General features: G+C 32.3%; 1 protein-coding gene and 1 long non-coding RNA gene across 8 annotated transcripts; both read left to right on the top strand.

Moving 5' to 3' along the window:
- The first annotated feature begins 26 nt into the window (after positions 1 to 26).
- LOC115702646 (uncharacterized) lies at positions 27 to 3,501 on the top strand. Of its 7 annotated transcripts, none has more exons than XR_009685058.1 (8): positions 27 to 329; positions 428 to 492; positions 595 to 684; positions 918 to 972; positions 1,332 to 1,402; positions 2,378 to 2,447; positions 2,739 to 3,085; positions 3,295 to 3,501. It is a non-coding gene; the product is annotated as an uncharacterized LOC115702646 (long non-coding RNA). The 7 variants fall into 7 exon arrangements; XR_009685059.1 differs by having other exon boundaries at positions 27 to 492; positions 2,739 to 2,852; positions 2,981 to 3,085; XR_009685060.1 differs by lacking the exon at positions 428 to 492 and having other exon boundaries at positions 28 to 329.
- Positions 3,502 to 7,992: 4,491 nt separating this feature from the next.
- LOC115723377 (expansin-A11) lies at positions 7,993 to 10,098 on the top strand. The gene is made up of 3 exons (XM_030652847.2): positions 7,993 to 8,516; positions 8,619 to 8,940; positions 9,466 to 10,098. The coding sequence occupies exons 1-3, from the start codon at positions 8,375 to 8,377 to the stop codon at positions 9,773 to 9,775; spliced, it is 774 nt and encodes a 257-aa protein (XP_030508707.1). The 5' UTR covers positions 7,993 to 8,374; the 3' UTR covers positions 9,776 to 10,098.
- The last annotated feature ends 7,373 nt before the right edge of the window (positions 10,099 to 17,471 follow it).

Here is a 17,471-nt window from a genome sequence, read left to right as displayed (position 1 = left end):
TTCGGTAATTACAAAATTTTCGAAAACAAAGGGCTCCACCAAATTACCGAAGACAAAGGTGTGTATACGATTGGACTCTTCAGTTTATTACACCCGGCCCTTTGTCGAAACCCTTAACCCACGACACACACGACCCTCTCGCTCAAACCCTCAAAACCCACGACCCTCTCTCAAACCCTCTCTCCGATCGCTACCCCGACGAGGACGACGACAAGGACATACGTCTCTTCCCCAGCTCTTCCTCTGACGACGACAGTCCTCCCACGACGACGAGGGTTACTCCTCCCAGAGAGCGACGACGACCCTTCAGTTACTGTCTTCGACAGCTGGTACTCTCTCTTTCATTCTTTGTTATTTTGTGCGTGTGTGCGGGGTTCGGTTTGGGTTTTTGGATAAGTTCAAAATATACGCCCAAAAATGGTTTCAGTGCTATGGGAGAAGTTTTCTCATATCAACCTGACATTCTCCATAGGTGGACAAATAAGCTTTGATGTAAGTTACTGATTGTTTATGACTGCTGGTAGTAATGCAGTTAATCTTCAAGCACAGACACCTATTGCTTGAAATTTATTTTGTTCATGTTACATGTCATAGGTCTTTCCCCAAGGTTGGGATAAAACATATTGCTTGAAATACCTTGACGACTTCCAAGAAATCCATTTCTTTGGTGACAAAACTTACAAGGTTAGTCTGCAATTTCAGTCCTTAATTTTTTACATGTAACCATAAGGTTGAATTTATATATATTTTTGAACTGTTTTATAAGATCACATGATTTGGGTTTAATGTTTTCACATCCCTTGTTTGGCCTTGCAAACAAAAAAGATTTAAAGTATTTTAATTTTCTTGTTCGTGTCTGTCAGTAGATCAATTACACTGATTCATGCATAAATTATGCTATGTTTTATTTTACGCAGGGTGGAAACGACCATGAAATTTATGAGTCAGAAAGAAGTATAAAACTCAGATAAAGTGTGTTTGGAGATTGTATATAAGATTAGATTATTTTTTTAAGCTAACAACTTATGGATGTGCTCACCATTTTTAGATTTAATTACTTTCACATTTTTGCCTCTGCATTTTTCTTGAAAAAAATTCCACACCCTTTGAATTATAACTGTAAACAGAGTATTTCTTTTAGTATTTTTTAAGTGTTGACTATTAGTTATTTTTAAGTATTAAAGGTTTTGTTTTTATTTTTTTGGTTTGAAGCTTTCAGAAAAGAGAATCTTCTTTTCGTTTTCTTATGACATTATTACTTGATTGTTTATTTATCTCGGCGGCTACTGATTTTATTTTTGTTTGTGTTTGTGTCTTTTACTGAAAAAAAGAATTGAAGAAGTATTATATATGTCTGTCAGTGGAAAATCTTCGAAAAGATTGACTGTGTATTCAAACCAATGTAAGTTTTTTTGTTTTCTAAATTAAAATGGTATTGGGAGTGATAAAATTTTAAATGTTTAAGAGTAGTATTCAGCTTCTGATTTAGTCAATGTATATTTTGTGTGTATTGGAAATTTTGCTTAAGGTTCATGAATATACATGATCGATATAAATAATCTCTTTCCTAAGTGGATGACCATGTATAATATATAGATTGAATTGATTATAAAATGATAATTTTTTTTTAGCTATCACGTATGTAAATTCTGATATTCATAACTAGATAATTATTTCCCCACTCTGCACATTTATTTACCCCATTAGAATTTTGTTGCAAAAATTGATGAATAATGGCATATTCCATTGGCCCAAAAATAGACCATTGTGTTTCCAGCCGTATAAGGGGACCCTCACTTTGTACATTGCAATAAATCAAAGTTGAAAATGAAATTACTTTCTAGTGAATCAACACCATAACATTAGCATATCTTGATATCTAGATTAGTCTAGGCCTAAGAGCCTTCATATTCATTTTTCTTTTATATGTTATAGAATTTATGTAGTACTTGTACACATGTTGTGTTGTTCCTAAGCTCCTTAGTGTATTACACTTCCATATGTCAGGGTTCCACTATTAAACTCAAAAACTAATGGAAAAAAAGAAAAGAAATGTCTATTTTGTTCGTTGATTCTAGACTATGTTCTATTCAATCATATTAACTGGTGAATGTTTATTTATGGCTGTGCTTTACTATATTCTACTTTTATTGTTATTTACACTCACATGATGAAAATTCATTTTTCAAATCATGCAAAATTTCTATAATTGATTATTGTACCATGGTTCACAAAGTGAATTATATATCTCTTTTATTTTTCATCTAAATGGTCCCATTATATACAGTTAGTTGCTTTGTGCTTAAAATGCAATCATGTTATCTATTCATGGCCAATGTTATTATTTAACATTTTGTTTAATTGTATTTCTTTGTAGGTTTTGTGGTTAAACATCAAGGATCTAAATTGAAGGGAGAATACGATTTTTTCCAAGTGTTGAGATAGAGGTATAATATTTCTACCTTTTAATTAATTATTAATAATCATGGTAGAGGAGTTTGAATATCTTAAATATTCATTCGTAGTGAAGTAAGTTCTGCATGCGAATACATATATTGCGGTCGCATGGGTGGAATTTAATTTTTATTGTTGTGGATTGTTATATGTTTTGATTTTATGGTTAATTTTTTTCAGGAACATTCGATTTATAGTTGTTATGCTACCGAAATTTCAATAGAATTTGGATAATATTTTATGTGATTGAAATGTGTAACTACCATTGTATGCATATATGGCAGATGATGTGCCGACACATGATTGCTCAGAAGATGAGAACTTAGGTCATTGTTTGCAACCTCCCAACCATGGAGGTCCTACACGGATGAAGTGTGTATGCCAAAGAATGGATAAAGGTGAAAAAATAGACCTTGAGGTTAATGACATAGGGGAATACTTTGGAGATATGTATGGAGAGATGATATCATGGCTCGGAGTTAGATGTCGAAAAACACTTAATATTTTCTTATTAATTTCTTATTAGACGTCATTGGATGCTTGAGATTGTTTGTGCTGGGAAGATCATTCACTTGGACCCTTTGTTTAGACATAAACGCCCTCAGATGACTATTGACCTCACACTCCAAAGGTACTTTTCAATGTTCATTTTAAAGCTATAATTTTAATTTTCTTTAAATTTATACTAATTAATGACATTGTGAAAGTTCTAAATTCATTCGTTCTTATAAAAGACAAAGTAATTAAGTTATAATTAGTTCATTTATGCATACCGATAAATGGGATACTATGCTTATAAATAAGTGATACATAAAACTAATTTACACTTTAATTTTACAGGTTGGAATGAAGGACACATACGATGTGGAGACGATGTTGCGTGCTACCACTGCAAAATCAATGGTTATCGAAACTGACACGATACTTGTACTAGTTAGCTTTAGACTTTTAATTTTAGGCAATACTTATTTTGTGCGTGATTTTTATTAGTAAGAACTTAGCATATTTTGTAATGTATACTTTAATTTAATTAGAATGTCTTTTGTATTTAATTTTGTTATATAATTAAAATAATTTTTATTTTAAAGAAAATGCTTATTTTTATAATTAGTTTACAATTGTTTCAAAAAAAAAATTTAATATATAATTAATCATTAAATAAAAATTAAAAAATAACCAAAGACGTTCAGCATAAATAAAAACCGAAGAGAAAAGTAATCCTTTTATCTTCGGTTATTATATAAAAACCGAAGACATATGTTACTTTTATCTTCGGTTATTACATAAAAACCGAAGATAAAAGTGACCTATGTCTTCGGTTTTTATATAATAACCGAAGACGTAGGCCTCACTTACGTCTTCGGTATTTTAAAACATATGTCATCGCCTCAAATGACTTCGGTAGCGAATTTTAATGAAAACCGAAGACAAACTAGCCTAAAAACCGAAGACAAAGGCCTTTTTTCTAGTTGTGAATGCCAAAATGAGGGGGAGTAATTTCATACTGCACTCTTTTTTCCTTGACCGAGTTTTGTCCCACTGGGTTTTCTCGGCGAGGTTTTTAATGAGGCAGTTATTATGGACATCCAAGGGGGAGTGTTATAAATAGTATTAATTATGTGGATATCCAAATCTTTTATTTATTACCATTAATGTAATCAACATTCCATTTTTCTTAGTTTCTTAATATTTGACTCTTGTATGTGTATAAATAGGAGATCACCTATTGGAATAAAACACTCAGAAAATTCTCATCTCTTCTCTATTTTCTTTCTCTAAATTATAATATTACATAATACTAATATTTTATAATAAAATGTAAATTTTTTAATAATTACATGCTATAACTACACCTAATTTTCATGAGGACATGAGAATTAGAAAGTATAATTCAAATATCTTAATTGTCTCTAATTACATAGTTATAGAGTAATTACACTACTAAAATATTACACAAAAATGTGCAATTACCTTTAATTCTATGCAATTCTAATTCTATCTTGACTTTCCCAGTTGAATTAACAAAATATCCTTTAAGTATTTAAAAACAGAACAACTTTCCTTGTATAACATTTTACTTATCAACCAAATAAGAGTGTATACACTCTCATCACATACAACTTGATTATATTAGAATCATAATTACCTTTAGTAGCTCTCAACATGAAGCCTAATTGAGGTGTTATTAGTAACACCATTTGGTAATTTTATTCATTTATTTTAGACTAATAAATATTTAAAACATAAACTTTTATAGCAAAATGATCTATTAATTCACTACAATATTTATATATATATATATATATATTTATATATATAAATTATATGCATGACTTAAGAGTATCTAAAATAACACAACGATACATACATTTTGTTACTACCTCTAAGTAGCTATTACTAAGTATATAATTAACACTTCAAAATTAAGGGTATCCAAATTAACAGATCACACGTTGGTTACTATCAAAATTACCAGATCTAAACACTTCAAAATTAACAGATCACACGTTGGTTACTATTACATATAAGGGTAAATTTGGCTACCCAACGATATAGTAAATTTGGTCTTTCAAAAACAAAAATATATCCATTTCAAAAAATATATATATTTATGTATAAATTACCTACTAATAAGTGGTACATGTAAGTATTTAAAAATAAATAGTAAATTAAAATGATTACATAGAAAATATAAATTGACACTTTATTTAAAAAAAATACCTTTATAAGGTGTGGATAACATTTATACCTTTTATGTGATTTTAATTACCAAAATACTACTTACACTATCACTTACACAATCAGATGATGGTTGCAGGGTGGTTGTTGCGTGGTTGCGCTATGGTTGCATCAGACAAATGTTTCAATCAGACGATAGTTGCAGGGTAGTTGTTGCGTGGTTGCATCAGACAAAGGTTTCAATCAGACGATGGTTGCAGGGTGGTTGGTCGAAGGTTGCATCAAACGAAGGTTTCAATCAGACGAAAGTTTCTGGGTGGTTAATTACTGGGTGATTGGCCGAAGGTTGCATCAGATGAAGGTTTCAATCAGACGAAATAACTGTTAGCAAAATATTTATGCAATTGTAATGCAACTGTTGTAAAACATTAAAAATCAGAACAGTGTTTCCACGTACGTAACTCTATCTACATGTCTCTTTATGATTTAATATAAACAAATTCACCATTAGAAATTTGGAAAACAACAAAAAATACACTAGGATAAATATTTTACTATAGTATTGATGTAATTTTTTTTTGGATTATACTTGAGTTGGATTGTTTGGGAACTCCAATTCAACTTTTTGAGATCTGCCTCTCATGGATCTGAAAATTGAAGTCAGGACATTAGTTTTATGCAAATTAAACTGGATTTCCGGTTGAATTTTAGTTTCGTAATAGTTTTTCTACACTTCTTTTATGAATTCGAAACAACCTCTGTTTTGATTGATTTTGGTCGTCTTCTTAGGTGAAGTCGCCAGAATTAATGGCGGTTCTCTTTCTGATTGAATTTTTGTTTCAGTTGCGTTGGGTTGCTGCGTGATTGCGCGATAGTTGCTCAGGAAACATGGATCCTTGGTTGAATGTGCGTGTAGGTGGTATTTGTGTAAAAAAATTTATTTGGCCTGTATATTTGTTTATTTGGCTAGCTGGAAGTATTTTTGTAATATTGTTATTTTTTTTTTTTTGTTAAAAATGAAAAAATCCCTAGTAAATATTAGTGTTATATTATTTTATATACTATAAATATAATATTTAGATTAAATAATATATAAATAATAAATAATATTTATCAAATTGTAACATACAAATACAAATAATATTTGTCAAATTGTAAACTTTTCCCGAGAGCATTGCAAAATCATTGGCAATGCATAATTTTTTTTAACCTTAAAAACCATGAAAAGTTCTGAGAGCATCGTTAGATAATATCGTAAAAGTATTATAAATGCATCGTTTTGTTCAAAAGTTTGCAAATTTTCAAAAGTTTAGGAGTGAAAAAACAAATGCGAAGAAAACCAATAAATCATACATATATTTATTTGAAACATTTAAATTCCTGATGTAATTAAGTGAACATTCTTAGAATTTTATGTTTTTAAATTTGATTTTGATGAATTAAAGCATTACAAAAATTAAATTGGTGCTTCCATGCGTATTTCAATGGTGATAGGAGTTGTTGATGGGGCGATTAGTGTAGTCAAAATTTTACAAAAGAAATATATTTTTGTAATCAACATATTTTTTTAGCTTACGGGATAATAAGATAATGAAGTTTTCCAATATAATTTGTCTCTAAATAAACAAATTAATTAAATCTCTCTAGATATGTTGGACGGTGCTCTAATCACATGAAATTATTTTTTTTTCCTTTTAGAAAAACTTACAAATAGTGCTATAAATATGGGTCATGTTTTTTTTTTGACATGACACAAAACGACACGAGTTTGGGTGGCACGCATATGATCAGGCACGGAAAAATATAAACTTGAGCACAATACGATACGACACGATGGTATAATTGGCACGGTACAACACAAAAATTGTGTTTAAGCACAACATGACGCTTAAGCACAACACAAATAGACTAGAATAAAAGACAAAATACGACAAACCCGATAGTTATGCAACGACACGTTAAAAGATAATGATAATAAAATTTAAACATAACACTAAAAATTATAATTCTATAGTTAAAACTATTAACAAATATAGAATTAAAACTATATATTAATTTTTTTTAGAGTATGGCTTAAAAATTTAAATATAGTTTAGTAAATTTTTAAATTCTAATTTTAATAATATTTTCATTTGTGTATACAATATTATTCAAAAATTATATAAAAATAATTAAAACTATAAGAATAGTTTAGCAATTAGCTCAGTAATTATAAAAAGATGTGGAAGATAAAAATATAAATTCAAGCTCAAATATGAAAACGAGATGACCAACATGTTTAAGAAAAACAGACAGATTTGAGTAAATCACCGCACGAAAATACTGAATTTTTTTTTTCTTATGATATGCGTATTTGATTTATTATTTAAATAAATTAATGTAAATGAGACAAAAAATATTGATCACATCTGGTCTCCAAACTCTCCATGCCAAATTAGGTAATTCCATATAAGTGCTAACTTGGGCAGAAAAATGGATCAATTAGAGGCCCATTATTGAGGGTGGCCCACAAGAATGAGTCCAAGAAGTATTACATATTTTTCTTTGAATTGAAAGTTGAAACTCAAACCAACGGCGCCGTTTAAATAATGGTTTGTTATTTATAAGAGAATTGAGATCTAAATCAAAAACACTTTGTTTGTGCTGCCTGTCACCTCCAAAATCGAAAATGGGTCATGTGCATGTCACATGTAAAACAATTTCATTATATCGAATAGGTTAAGGTAGAGTAACATGTGATGTTCAACGATATAATGATTCAAACCAAAAATATTCCATCAACACATTAAATTATACAACTTTATCTTCAAATAGGAACAATTAACAGCTTTTTTTTTTTTTTTTTTAAGAAATTGAACATTTTTGTGATTGTGGTTATGGATGGGTTTATGATTTATTCACGGCTCTTTCATTGCGGAAAATGCATGTGGGTGTGGGTGAGAAAGAGCAAGAGAACGTGGGAATAATTGAATCAAGACTCAGAACAACCCCTCATACGTACAGACTTTCAAAGACAAATTCACATTATTATTTTATATATTTCTATTTTAGTTCTCTTTAGTTTCAGAGCTCACATGCTACACCTTGTTGTATTACTTGTCCTGGTCCCTTATTTAAAGCTGAACCTCTGGTTGGAAATGACAATAAATGTAAACAAAAGTACATTAATTCTCAACTCTCATAATCACTCACTTACCTTCTCTTTTTCTTCTCTCTTTGCTCTCTCATCCAATTAATAATAATGGCCAAACTCATTTTTGCATTGGCAATCTTGGTTGGACTAGTACTCAATATTTCTACCAAAGTGGGTGCATTTGCCGCATCTGGATGGACTCCAGCTCATGCTACATTCTATGGTGGAAGTGATGCCTCGGGCACTATGGGTAAAATAGGGAAATTAATGAAGCCATGCATAGTCATAGTCATAGCATTGTATATGTAATTATGGAGTTTTAATAAATTTGTTTTTGTTTTTTTTTTTCCAGGTGGGGCTTGTGGATATGGTAATTTGTATCAAGCAGGGTATGGTACTAGGACTGCTGCATTAAGCACAGCTTTGTTCAACGATGGAGCTTCATGTGGGCAATGCTATAAGATCATGTGTGACTATAAAACAGATCCAAGATGGTGTGTCAAAGGATCTTCTATCACTATCACAGCCACCAATTTTTGCCCACCAAACTTTGCTCTTCCAAATAACAATGGAGGCTGGTGCAACCCACCACTCAAGCATTTTGACATGGCTCAACCTGCTTGGGAAAAAATTGGTATTTACAGGGGAGGCATCATACCTGTTGTGTTCCAAAGGTAACTATTCTCAACTCTCTTTTTTTTTTGTTCAGAAAAAAAAAATGAAAAATAGCATTATTACAAAGACTTTTGAAAAATATCACTTAAAAACAAAAATTATCTGCATTGGTACGGTGGTTGGTAATTACACAAACGAATGGTTTCTCTCAGGCAAATTTTCATTTTTTATGGTTTTTAAAGTATAAAATTATAAAAGTATGGCTTTTTCACCAATAAAAAAAGTTATTTTATAAAAAAAATTTAAAAAAAAGTTAACAAATATAGAAAAAAAATAGCATAAAGTAATTAGTTACCTCTTTATGGTAACTGATTAACCCCTCAAGTTATCATAAGAATATTTATCCTTACTTGATTTTTTTTTATATTTTTTAATTTTTTTCGTCAATTTTTTTATAAAATACTTTTTTTTTTGAAATAAAAGTTTTACTTTTGCAAAAAAATATAAAAATCCATAAAATTTGTAATTTACTTTAATAATAATAATAATAATAATAAATGTGGGGATTTGGTTTTATGGTGCAGGGTTCCATGCAACAAGAAGGGTGGAGTTAGATTCAGCATCAATGGGAGGAACTACTTTGAGCTTGTTTTGATAAGCAATGTAGGAGGGGCTGGATCTATTCAATCTGTTTCTATTAAAGGCTCAAAAACCTCTGGATGGATGTCCATGTCAAGGAATTGGGGAGCTAATTGGCAGTCTAATTCCTTTCTCAATGGTCAATCTCTATCCTTTAAGGTCACCACTACTGATGGTGTAACTAGACAATTCCTAAATGTTGTTCCAGCAAATTGGTCATTTGGCCAAACATTTGCAAGTCGAGTCCAGTTCTAAAAGCTCAAGAATAGCTTAGGGTTCAAGGTTTAGAGTTTTGATCGGATAGGCCGAGGCGTGCTTGGTATTTTCATGAAGCAGCCCGCCGCTATTTTCTGGTCATCCAATCAGATTGAATGAATATATTTTGGGGAGCAAAAACCTGTGAACTCAAAGCTAGGCTAGCTACTACCTTTTCAATTATTCTTCCTTTCCTTTTGTTTCTCTAATTTAGCAAGAGAAATGGAACAGGCATATGGCCAAGGATGTTTCTCCTTCCTTTATGTGTGGATTTTGTATTTGTTATAGTACTCAAATAAAGAGTGTATTATTTGAAGGTGCAATTTCGTCATGTAGAAATATTACTTTTCGCAATTTACAATCCTTTGTAGAATGAAATCTTGTTGTAATATTCATATTATTTAAACTTGAATGTGCTCTTTTCTTTATGAAGTAATTTGGTTTTACTGTTATTATGTTGTGAACTATATGGTGTTTGTACATTTAAATACTTTGCATTGAGGTGATAATTTACATACAAACAAAATTATAAGACCAAATAGACTCTATAATTGATTGGAAATAGGGTTGTGCATGCAATTTAATAATAACCGATCGATTCAATTATAATCGACTGTCAAATATCGGATATTTAATTGTGATCGGATTAGATTAAATTTTATTTTTGAATATCCAATTGAATCGGATTGGATGTTGGATAGGGTGTCCAAAAATTTAATACATCCAATATCTAATCGAATTAATTAGTATTTTTATTTATTTTGAATAAGTAATTAGATTTTACGTTTTTTATACGTAAAATATATATGTGTATACAAAAATTTAACATTAAAATTTTATATATACAAAAATTTAACATTAAAATTTTACTTTATTTTCTTAGATTAGATGAATCTTATCCAATCCAATAAATATTAGATCTAAAATATTAGATAGATTCAATCCCATCTAAGAAATACTAAGTTTAAAATATTAGATAAATCTGAATTAAACTAATAGATATACATGAAATATATCAAATAGATAAAATTGATTCAATTAGATGACTAAAACTAATTGAATTGGATGCATAATAAAATTTAACATCTAATATATAATTAAGACTTAAAACTTTGAATGTTCCAGAACATTCCTAATTGGAAAGTCAATCTTATTGCATAGGTTAAGGGCGGATCATAGGCCCTTTACAAGTTGAGTTTCATTCACAATTACCAGCTCAATGTGAGACCTAGATGGGCCATAGCCCAATTTATTAGTTTTAAAAGTAAATGGGCTAAGCATGACACTCGGCCCATTTAAGTTACAGTGACCGTTAGGCAGGCAGTCACATTAGTCAGGCGAGGGAAGATTTATTGACTCTGTATTTATACTTTTTTTTCTTCCTAATTAGAAAATTGACTAACACTCAAAAGTCGTTAAGTTGTCATGTTAGAGACCCAACAGCACAGAGGTTGGTCTTTAACCAATTTTCAAACGACATCAATAGGATAAAACGACAAGCGTTTCAACCAATCTCTTATCCGGAAAAGGAATAAACAAAAGGAAAGTCCATAACAAAAGCTACAATAATTTTGTGCATGTTTTTATTATGATCTTAATTATGAGCTGTTGACTATGACATGTGAAGAACCGTTGAATTGGAAACTCTTAAATTATTACTCTAAACTAACTAAAGAAGCTTTATTATATTCATTTCAACTCCATCCACCAACTTGTTTTTGTTTAATTAGTTGGGTCACTTTGTTAATTGATGGGAGGCAAATATTGTGCTTAAATTTTAAGTTCATTATTCAATTAAGGAAAAAAAGCCACCGAAATTTCCTGATTTGCTATCTACATATATAATCGACAAAGCTTATTTGGATTCGTTAAGCTTTTTATCTTAAATCATTCTTCATTACCTAATACCTTAATTATATTACTCAACCGAGCTTTACTCATGGGATATGTTGACCGATTAACAAATGCTACCAAGTTTTGTATATATAACATGAGAAATATCAAAAGGTACTATAGTATCCTTCTCGGTGTTATATTTTTATTGGTGTAATTAATTATTTTATCTTATATAATTTAAGAAAATAACTTTTAAAAAATATCGTTAACTAATCATACGATGTTACTTATAAAAAATTAAACACTACTAATGCACAATAATAATGCTAATATAATATATATATACAAACACATCAAGTAAGTGTATTTGTTCTTTTGGTCATAGAACTAATTACTTAATGTCCTTTTAGGAGAAATTTGGTTCTGTACGTAGTACATTTTATGAGTTTAAAATATATATATTTCTACCTTGTCTAAAATTAGTTTTAAGAAAGTAGTAACTACCAATGTGTTAGAATAATGATTTTGGTTATTAATTATAAGAAATTTTGATAAAGATGATAACTTTATTTTTATGATTTATAGATAATATTTTAGTTACAACTCGCGATATTACAATTCAAAAATAACATGAAATTATTAGGTTCACATTTAACATACGTATATGGGTTAAAATATAGGTTAAGCTTGATTAGATGGACATGATTAAATTAATTGCATAAATAAAAATTAAGTAGACCCACTAAAATAAAAAATTAACACGTTAATTTAACACAATTAACTGTACATATTAATAAACAAAGCATAAATATGTTAATATAAAAATAACCACTTTATATTAATCTATTAATGAAATTATGATATATATATATACATATTTACTACATTTATTTACTAATATAAAAAATTAAAATAATGAAACATTAGTTTATTTTGGAGATTTGATAACTAACGTTTTATTTTGGAGTATTATATTTTGAATTTAGAAAATGCGCTTCAATTTTGAGTTTACTCTGTAAAATGAACTTATTGAACATATAAATAGGCATTATAAATGTCAAAATGACCTGTTTATTTATTTTTTTTATGGCTACTTAGTAATTTTCCCTCCCGAACTTTGACATATACTAAATCGTGTTCCTTGAATTTTTTTGGCCGTTAAAAATTCCCCCTGAACTATTGAGATTGTTAAATTTAAGGACTTTTGTCTAATTTTAGTAAAAAAATTCTAACATGGATGAAAGTTCAAGGGGCATGATTTAATACATATCAAAGTTTGAGGGGCATGATTTGGTAAATTTCAAAGTCTGGGGAGCATGGTTTAGTACAGAAACAATCACTGAAACAGTAAAATTGAATAAAATTAGACAAAAGTCCTTAAATTTAACAATCTCAATAGTTTGGGGGAATTTTTAACGGCCAAAAAAGTTCAGAGAGCACGATTTAGTACATGTCAAAGTTTTGGGGGAAAAAAATTACTAATTAGCTTTTTTTTATTTATGTGAGTCAAAAATTATAAAGAGATCAAAATATAAATGTCATTTAATAATAATATGACATGATCAATACCACACATTTATTATGTTTATTGAGTCGTATCACGAGTTTATCTGTTTATAAAGATATCATATTCATATTTACATTTTGTGGCACGTTATTTAATTCATATTTTGTAATTGTACAGAAGGATGATATAACGTTGATCTACATAGTCAGAATCAAACTCAAGATTTTCCTTAACGCTGGCCTTTCCTCTTAGCCTCTGAAGGATATGGTCTTGAGATTGACACCTACTATATAGACTTTGCTATTATATATCTTCTGGGTGATAGTTTCGGAGCTACTGATAATATTCTTATAATCTACCCTAGCGGAGAAATAGCCCAGAGAGGAGATTTAGAAAGACATATTTAGATAGATAGCTAAGATTTTTATTATTTTCAAACTTGATACCCTTAACAGAAAAGAGAGGCCATATATATAGGCCCTCAACACACAAACTGAAATTACAACATACAGAAAACGATAAACACTCGAGTTACATCTTTCCCTAGGTAGGGAATCTCTGGTATTCCAGACTTTTTTTTTATTATTATTAACTACAAACAGACGAAATTTCTCAGATGTCCAGAGAATCTCTGTTGTCTGATTGATTCTTTGTCGCTGGTTGTCATTTTGCTGTTGGAGGGAATCCATTTCAGTCTTGTGAGTAGTCACTAGTGAAGGCACACTAAACAATGGACTGACCTTTTCAGGAGTCACATGCCTTACTTCATTATTGACATAAAACAAACACGTCACAAACACAGGTGGGTATCTTTTGTAGTGGTTCAGGAGTTTTACCAACTTTTGTTAATGGGCTCATGTGAGGGACTGAGATTCATGTAGTCTTCAGTGTCACTATCGTCCTCTTGCCACGCTGATGAAGTATTTGCTCTTTTGTTGCCACTTGTTGATGCAATGGGCTCGTTGTTGACAGGTGGAGAAATAGACAGTCCCCTACATATTTCTTCATCAAGGTCATTGAGTGAGAATGGACAGTTACAGGCAGTGTCTGGGAATTGCGAATCTTGGAAGATTGGATCATTCCAGTCAACCTCGTTTTCTTCAGCATAGTGTTTTTTTATAATGATTCATATCTTCTTCTAGTCGTTGGAGATACTCTGGTGGATAATATTCCCATGGTGCGTCTTCGTCAGGTTTTGGCCAGATGGCGTCTAGAATTACCATGTTAATGGCAAATAGGTATTTTTCCAGCTGTCTTGCTTCTGAGCTACCTATCACGACGAGTGGGTGTTCGCTTGACTTGTGTATTTTGACACTTGCTGTAAATGACATATCCGGATTGACATGTAGCCTGAGTAGCAAAATTGTGAAGCAGCGCAATGGGTTTGCCATGTTTTCAGTGGCTGGGCAATTGAGTCCCACGGGTCTTTTGTTACGCACCTTTTCCTACTCTTGTGTAAGGAGTGTGTCCCATTCGGGCAATGTTTTGAACCATTGCAACATAGCCATTGGATGTTGGTAGGCTGGCCTGAGGTCAGGACGTTGGATATAGCTACGACCTGATGTCCGGAGCCCTATCGTGTGGATTTCAACCGCAATAGTGTATGAACTTGCCAAGTACCAATACAGATCAGTCATCTTTTTTGGCATGAATATGTTGTTTTTCATGTGTAACAGCTTGGCAAAAGGGTAGTCTGGGTAGAAGCCAAATTCTTCGGATATGATCTTTCCATAACCCCTGACGAGAGTGGAATGAACTTCCAGGGCTCTTTGAATTGCTTTAACCCTAGGGTTTTTGCTTTTGACAATGGTTTTAGCATCACTGGGAAATGTAGGGATGATAAGCGATAAGTTGGCCATGTAGATTAATGGGATTGGATTTTTTGTGTGTGAATTGATCATATTTATAATAGGTTTGCCTGGTCGAGAGAGGAAATCAGAGATCACAATTGTTTTTCCTTTGATGTGTTTGATTTCAAACGTGTAGCGTGAGAACCACGTGGCTAACCTTAGCAGTTGAGCATTGACTGCCTTGTTCTGTTTGAACGTGAGCATCCCTTGAAATGTGGCAAAATCTGTTTCTACTAGGAAATTGTGTCCGATGAGGTGGAACTCGAACTTTGTGATGGCCATTTTTACTGCTATTATTTCTTTAAGTGTGGAATGGTAGTGCAGTTGAGAATCTTTGAAGGCCCCGCTCTTGTAACCGCACACCTTGCGTTTGCCACGATCATCTTCTTCCAGTAGAACTGCTCCCCAATGTTTGTCGCTTGCGTCTGTTTGCAAGATTCTTTTTCCGTCAGAGGGAATCTGAAGTGGGGGTAGGCCTTGCATTATCTCTTTCAGTTTTTTGATGGCATCTGTCTGTTCTTTTCCCCAGGGCGAAGATCCTTTTTTGAGCAAATTTTGCAATGGGCTTGTGATTTTGGACAAGTGGGGTACAAAATCTCTCAGGTAATTTACGATTCCAAGAAATTGTTGGGTATGGGTTTTTGTGAGGTTTTCATTTGGGAATTTTAACAGCTCTTGAGCTATGTGTGCTTGGGCCTCATATTTTCCATTGTGAAGCTTCATCCCAAGGAATTCAATGTCTGGTTGACCAATAACCATTTTTTTCTCAGAAAGCATGATACCATATTTTTCTGTGATATCTGCAAATTGGGCCAGTAGGATTGCATGGGCCTTGTCGTCGGGTGAGAACAATAGTATATCGTCGATGTAGATTAGGGCTTGGTTGATGATTGGATTGTAGATTTTAGTCATGGCCTTTTGGAAAAGGGATGGCGCAGTTTTGAGACCAAAGGGCATTACTGTCCATTGAAAATGATGATTTGGGATGCAAAATGCCGTCTTGGATCTATCTTCTTTTTTGATGCCTAGTTGCCAAAATCCCGCCTTTAGGTCAAATTTGGAAAATATCTTCGCTTTAGAGATGCTAGAGAACAAGGAATTTCTGTTTGGGAGAGGAAATTTATCATCTGCTAAAAAATGGTTCAATGGTTGGTAATTGATTACCAACCTTTGTTTTCCTCTAGTTTGCTCTGCCCTGTTGTTGACGTAAAAGGCATGGCATGCCCATGGCGAGTCAGTGTCTTCGATTAGTCCTTGTGATTGCAATTGCTTGCATTCTTCACTGGCCATTTTTTGATGTTCAGGATTCATTTCGGGGTGGCTTGCTTTTGTCGGATTAACATCTTCATTTTGTTTGAATGGGAGAGCGATGTAGAATTCTTCATTTTTCCATAATGGGTGATTGCATTTTGTTGAGAATTCTGAGTGAGAGTTTGCACATGATTTTTGAATTAGCCTTTCTTTGATTGGTGTGAATACATCTGGTGCCAGGTGAAAATAATTCGGGATTTGTTCCCATTGGGTGAAGAAATTTTTGTAGGCCAATCCTTGTGGGAGTATTTGAAGCCCTTTCTTTTTTGTGTAAAGGTCGAATCCCACTATGAGATCCTTTCCTGGAAGTTTTGATCCAATGACCCTGTGGACAACGGAACATCCGGGGAAGAATTGTAGCTTTATTGGTTTGCTGATTAGTTCTGTGCGGAGGACTTGATTATTTGCGACATGGAAGTATTGTTTCTTTTTCTTCCATAATTCGGGGGGTAGGATGTCTGGGTTTATAATTGTGTATGATGCTCCCGTATCAAAAAATGCAGCTATTTTTATTGGCCGAGAGTATTTGGTTGGGATGACATGCATTTTTGCAATTGGGATGGGTTGGCCCGCGGGGAACGCATGCATGTTGAAGAGCCCTCTGTATCTGTCATCATCGGAATCAGAACTCAGTTGTAATGCGCACATAGTATTTGGGGAGATTTCATCGTCAACGGAGAAGATGGATTCTACGTCATTATCAGAGAGTGACACGCCAGTGGCATCTTCTATGTGCGTTATCATCTTGGCAGTTTTGCCTTTCGGACATTCTTTTGCAAAGTGGCCCTTTTTTCCACATGAGAAACATTTGTTTGATGTTTTTCCTGGATTTTTCTTTTTTCGAAGGAATTTCCATGGGGTTTTCCTCCTTGAGGATCTATGCTTGAAGCTTTTCTTCTTTTCATCCTTCTGTTTTGAGCACGAGCATGTGTCTTTGGTAGAACATTTGATTGTTAGACCCTTTTGATTGCATGCTCTGTCGAGTTGTTTTGTTTGCTTCATGTATTCTTGTAAGAATTTGTTTTGAGAGCACATTTTGTCGAGGGCTCTCATCACCATTTGGAATAATTCTCCAAAAGTTGTGTTTTGCAGCGTCCCGTTGTTTGCAGAAAGGAGTCGAAATGTTTCTTCTCCAAGTGGTTCTGGGATAGATGCCAAGAATGCTTGTTTGAGGTTTGGGTCGTCGACTCCG

This window comes from Cannabis sativa, chromosome X, assembly GCF_029168945.1.
Source record: "Cannabis sativa cultivar Pink pepper isolate KNU-18-1 chromosome X, ASM2916894v1, whole genome shotgun sequence".
Lineage (NCBI taxonomy): Eukaryota > Viridiplantae > Streptophyta > Magnoliopsida > Rosales > Cannabaceae > Cannabis > Cannabis sativa.
This window is presented reverse-complemented; position numbering and strand designations above follow the sequence as displayed.